Here is a 5,294-nt window from a genome sequence, read left to right as displayed (position 1 = left end):
CTTCCGGGTGCAGAACATCTCGAGGGTGAGTGATCTGGGAGCCCCAGGGTGAGAAGCGGGGTGGCGGTGGGTGTGGCCTGTCGGGACCTGCTCGAGGTCACCGGGGGCCTGGTCACCCCGGTGCTCATGCCCCCTGGCTGGCTGCCCACACCCCCAGCTGCAGGAGGGGCACCTGCTGGTGCGGCACTTCCAGTTCCTGCGCTGGTCCGCGTACCGGGACACACCGGACTCCAAGAAGGCCTTCCTGCGCCTGCTGGCCGAGGTGGACAGGTGGCAGGCGGAGAGCGGGGACGGGCGCACGGTCGTGCACTGCCTGTGAGTGCGGGTCTGCCGCGGGCGGGCCGGGGCGGGGAGCGGGAGAGAAAGGTCCCGCGTGAGAGGCCGGCCTCAAGACTGGCACCGAAGCCCCTGGCTCCCGGGCGCCTGGCTCTTCTTTCCCTGGAGGAGCCTAGTCAGCTCTGACCCTGCAGAACTGCCCAGCGCTCCGTGTGTGATGCTTGACTTTGCCCATGTCATGAGGGCCCTGCCAGGGCCCTGTGATCCTGTAGCACACGTTTTAAGCCAGTGGATTTCTGGTCTTTGTTCATGAATGCTCACACAGAACCTTTCACCCTTTCAGTAAATAACTAACTCACTAATCAATGAATTCGTGTGCCCCACCCATGATTCATTCATGCACTCGTGTCTGCTGCAGGCACTCCTTTGCTGATTTCAGACTTGCTGGCCCTTCCCGGGCTGGGCGCGCTGGATGCGCGGAGAGGGAGCCCGGTCGGGCCTGGCCTGCCTCTCGGGCTTTCAGTTCTAGTGGGAGAGACTCTAGAGACCAGGCTGAAGGCCTGTCCAGTCCCCCATCTCCCAAGAGGACGTCACGCCCTGAGTTACAGGAACAGAGGAGGGAGAGGGACGGGGACAGGCTGTGGAGACTCAGGGTGTACCTGTGTTTGCACCCGTGTCTGCATTGCTGGGGTGACCGGTATTCTCAGTATTCGCTTCCCATCCTGCTCTCTTGGTTTTGCTTGCTGCTCCCCGGCCCTCCTCTGTTGCTGTCATTCTTCCTCTGGGAGTATGCCTTCCTCCTCCTCAGAATCGGCTGTGTCTCCTGGAGGCTGTCTTCCTAGAGACCTTCAGCTTTGGATGCCAGTCTCGGCCTGGACTCCGCCCCTTACCCTCCTGCTCACCTCTGGGCTCCCTTCCCTTCCCTTCCCTTCCCTCCCCACCCCTCCCCTTCCCTTCTGGGTGTCTTGGCCCTGCCCTCATCTCTGGGCTCCTGGCCCCTCCCTTCTGGGGACCCTGGCCCTGCTCTTTACCTGGGAGTTCACCCTCCTCCCCCAAGCCTTACCCCAAACCTTTTGTGTCTCATTTAGAAATGGGGGTGGCCGCAGCGGCACCTTCTGCGCCTGCGCCACGGTCCTGGAGATGATTCGCTGCCACAACCTGGTGGACGTTTTCTTTGCTGCCAAAACGCTTAGGAACTACAAACCCAATATGGTGGAGACCCTGGTGAGGGGCCATGTCCCCTGTGCCCCGCCACTTCCAACCTCCATGCCCAGCCAGTCCCCTCAGTCCCCACTCTCCCATATCCAGTCCCCACAATTGGGCCTTGGGTCCCCACAGTTAGTCTTGTGGTGCCAAAATGTGTCCCCTATTTCCCCTCCTCCCCAAGATGGGCCCAGTCTCATGCTTGCCCCCTCCCCTCAGGCTCATGGCTCCTTCTCTCCTCTCCCCAGGACCAGTACCACTTTTGCTATGATATGGCCCTGGAGTACCTGGAGGGGCTGGAGTCAAGATAGCGGGGGCCCCTGGCCTGGAGCATCCACTGTGCACTCAGGGCCAGGCCCGTCATCCCGACCGAGAGGAAGACCTGTGTCCCCAACTCTGCTCAACCACAACCCATAGGGAAGGCACTGGAGTAGGTGATGGGCCTTCTTGGTGCTGCCTTCACGGGGGGCAGGGCCTTTCGCCAAATGTACCGTGGGCAGCCTGGGGGCCAAGGAGGAGCTTAGCAAGACTGCAGCCCAGCCCACCTGCGTGGGGTCCTGCTGGCCTGTGCGGAGAGGCCGGGCGCTGCCTGGCAGAGTGACAGGAGCTCAGAGCTGCTTGCTCGGGGGGACTAGGCTCAAGCCCCGTGACTGTATCCCAGCCCTTGGTGGGATGTGTACCAGGCCAACGTCCACCCAGCATGGCTCCGCATGAGCAGGGAGTGCACTGGGCTTTGGCATCTAGAACCCCATCTGGCCCAGTCCCTGCGGTCCTGGGGAGACTGGGCTTTGCTCTGATTTGCCGGTGGGCCCCGGAGCCCCTGGGAAATCCTGCTCATGGTCCCTCCCACTTTTGCTTCCCTGACATGTGCTCTGAGTTCCCTGAACCAGGATCTGCCCTCCCCTCCCCTGCCCGACGCGAAGCCCCTTCCCTGCCTGACCCAACGTCTGCAGAATGAGACACAACCTCAGGCGCCTCTGCCTATAACTTTCTGGCCTTGCTGGCCGGGTCCTGCTCAGCCCGGGCCAGTGACAGTCTGAACAATAAGGCTGCACAACAGCCCATGGGGTTGAGGTTCCTGTGGCTCCCGATCAGGCTGCCAGCTGGGAGAGAGCACTGTTAGGTGAGGGCTGCTCCCAACCCTGAGAGTTCAGAGGAAGAAGGTGTGTTTTGGGGTGGAGGATCGATGCTTTTTTGTTTAGTTTTTGATGGGTGGGTGGGAAGATCTCTTTACAACGGGGCAGGCCACACCCCCATTCCGTGCCTCAAATTCCCCATCTGTAAACTGTAGATATGACTACTGACCTACCTCGCAGGGGGCTGTGGGGAGGCAAAAGCTGATGTTTGTAAAGTGCTTTGTAAATAAACGTGCTCTCTGAATGCCACAGAGCGGCCTGGTGTGTGTCTGACCAGCCTGACTGGGGCTTGCTCACCTGCCCCAGCGTCCCAGTCAGTGGGCGGGCCCTGGATTGGGAGTCAGAGGCCTGCGTGCTGGCTTGGCATCCGTTTTCCCATAAAATGGAGGTGGGGACCAGAGCGTCACGCACGGTCCTTCCATTTGCAGAGGCGGTTCCGAGGGACTCTGGCTTGTTGCTGCCTCTTCACAGGGCAGTGGGCTTTATCCTGAGACCTCCGAGGGTCCCTGAGCTGCCTCTCACCTCTGGGAGCCTGGACCTGGGTTGAGCTCTTTTGGGGGCAGCTTGGGAGGCTCAGGCTTTGGTGTCAGGCACACGGGGCTCACCAGCTGTGAGGCCCTGGGTAGCAAGTCAACTGTCCTCTCCAGGTCTTGATTTCCCATCTGTAAAATGGGAACAGTCCTGTTAGGAGCAGAAGACATTGTGGTTAAGTTTCTTGCGTGGTGCCAGGTGTGCTGAAAGGGCTACTATGAGCACACAGAAGAGAGGGGACAGAGGGGACACGCATCTGGGGACGGTCGTCTTGCTGCCCAGGTTCAGCCCATTCCCAGCCTGAGGCTTCCTCGGGGGCTGGAGGGGAGGAGGAGTGGGCTGGCTGGTAGGGACCTGAGTCACTCCTGGCTCTCACAAACTTGCTATATGACCTTGGGCAAGGCCCCTCCTCCCTTCTTGTTTCTGGGCCTCAATTTCTTCATATGAAGACTGGCTCTATGAAGTACTGGTTCGGCTTGCACACTAGCTGACTCTGTGGGCCTCGGTTTTTCTATTGGTTAAAGGATATGACCCATTCTAACCACACAATTCCACATCCTTTACTCTGAACTGAAAGTGTATTAATTAGGATCTCGCCTAGCTCGACTGGCCTGCTCACACTCCTTCTGCACCGACGGCTGAACCTTACGTGATAGGTCACGAGTGTATGTCCGATGCTAGCTAAACACAGAATGTGGATTGCTTTGACCAATAGAATGTGGCGTAAGTGATGTCAAATTCTGGATCCCAAACCTCAAGGGGCGCTGCAGCTTTTGTTTGCCCTTCTGGAACTCTGCTGTGTAAGGAAGCCTGGTGAGCCTACCTGAAGATTGAGGGCACATGGAGAAGTACCAATGTAACCTACGAATGGCAGGGACCAGCTGTCAGACCTGCAAACGAGGCACCTTGGAACTTCCAGCCTGGCCGACCTGTCAGGTGAGTGTAGCTGCATGATTAAACCTAGCAAAAACTGTCCCCAAAACTGGGAGAGATAATAAATTGTTCTTTCTTTTAAAACAAAACAATACATTTTTGGGATTGTTTGTTATGCAGCAAAAACTAACTGATACATGTGTTCCAGGCAATGTGGATACAGCTTTACTCTTTGCCCCATCAGGTATTGACCTCAAGGGCAAGAAGTGTTTCTTTGTTCATTTTATTGTGCTCATTGGCCAGCAAAGGGCTGATCTTGGAGCTGGTGCTTGAGAAATGAGGGAGGTAAAGAGGGAGGGAAGGAAGATGCAAGTGTGGTTGTGCCAATCTGTCTGACTAGTAGCCTTTCTGAGGAGCTGGGAAGGTAGGCTGAGCACTAGCTCCAGAACCAACAAGCCAGCATCCCACCCCCAGCTCCGCATTCCACCAGCTGGTGACCTTGCTCAAGTGCCTTAACCACTCTGCTTCCTAAGCTAGAAAATCAACATAATGATAGCTACCTGCAGGATTGGTGGTGAAGTGTAGAGATAAGATGCCTAAAAAGAGCTAGCATAGTAAAAAACCCCCAAAACTAGCAAAGTCACTGCCCCTCCATAAGTGCCATCCCATAGGATAATGTTGAAGGCCGTGGATAATAAAGATGGTCACCACCGCTTTTTGTTTGGCACCTGTTACTCTGTTAGATGCCCTCTACCTTTTTCTCTTCATTCATACAGCAGCTCCTTAGAGGAGGCATCGCTCCTCCTCCTTTTAGAGAAAATGGAGGAAATGGGGTCTCAGAGAGGCAGTTTACTCCCCCAGAGTCACAGCCAGTCCATGACGGCATCTGGACTTGAATCTGAGCCCACGTTTAGGCTGTCTGCAGCCTGGGTCTTTAATCATCTTGCTCTATGGATGATCTGGGTGGTGTCAAAAGCCAGAGGATCGCTTGGTGCCACACCACATGGGTCATTTGTGAACTGGGCACTGATTTCCAAATGCTGCGAAATGTGTCAGAGGTGGTAGCCTCTTGGACAAGGCGGCCTGGAGCATGAGACGATGAATGGTCCACGGGCCCAGCCCGAGTGGGGTAGAAGCCCCGACCCACCCAACCCCAGCAAATAGGATTCCTGCAAACGTGGAGGGCCAGCTGCCGGGTCCTGCCGGCAGCTAAATTTGTTTCTTTATGTCACAATAAATCTCCTGTAGGAACCTGCCAAGGCAATTATTACTTCT

The 5,294-nt window shown here is 56.7% G+C and overlaps 1 protein-coding gene across 1 annotated transcript in view; it reads left to right on the top strand.

Annotated features, from left to right (window-relative positions):
• The window catches only part of PTPRU (protein tyrosine phosphatase, receptor type U), an 83,187-nt gene extending 80,321 nt beyond the window's left edge, over positions 1 to 2,866 (top strand). Inside the window, 4 exon segments of the mRNA XM_006776514.2 lie at positions 3 to 25; positions 158 to 315; positions 1,365 to 1,500; positions 1,728 to 2,866. Coding sequence (XP_006776577.2) covers positions 3 to 25; positions 158 to 315; positions 1,365 to 1,500; positions 1,728 to 1,790 — 380 coding nt within the window. The 3' untranslated portion in view covers positions 1,791 to 2,866.
• Positions 2,867 to 5,294: the final 2,428 nt, after the last annotated feature.

The sequence above is a fragment of the Myotis davidii genome, unplaced genomic scaffold (genome assembly GCF_000327345.1).
Source record: "Myotis davidii unplaced genomic scaffold, ASM32734v1 scaffold228, whole genome shotgun sequence".
Classification (NCBI taxonomy): domain Eukaryota; kingdom Metazoa; phylum Chordata; class Mammalia; order Chiroptera; family Vespertilionidae; genus Myotis; species Myotis davidii.
Note: the sequence above shows the minus strand (reverse complement) of the source record. Positions and strands in the feature narration are given on the sequence as shown.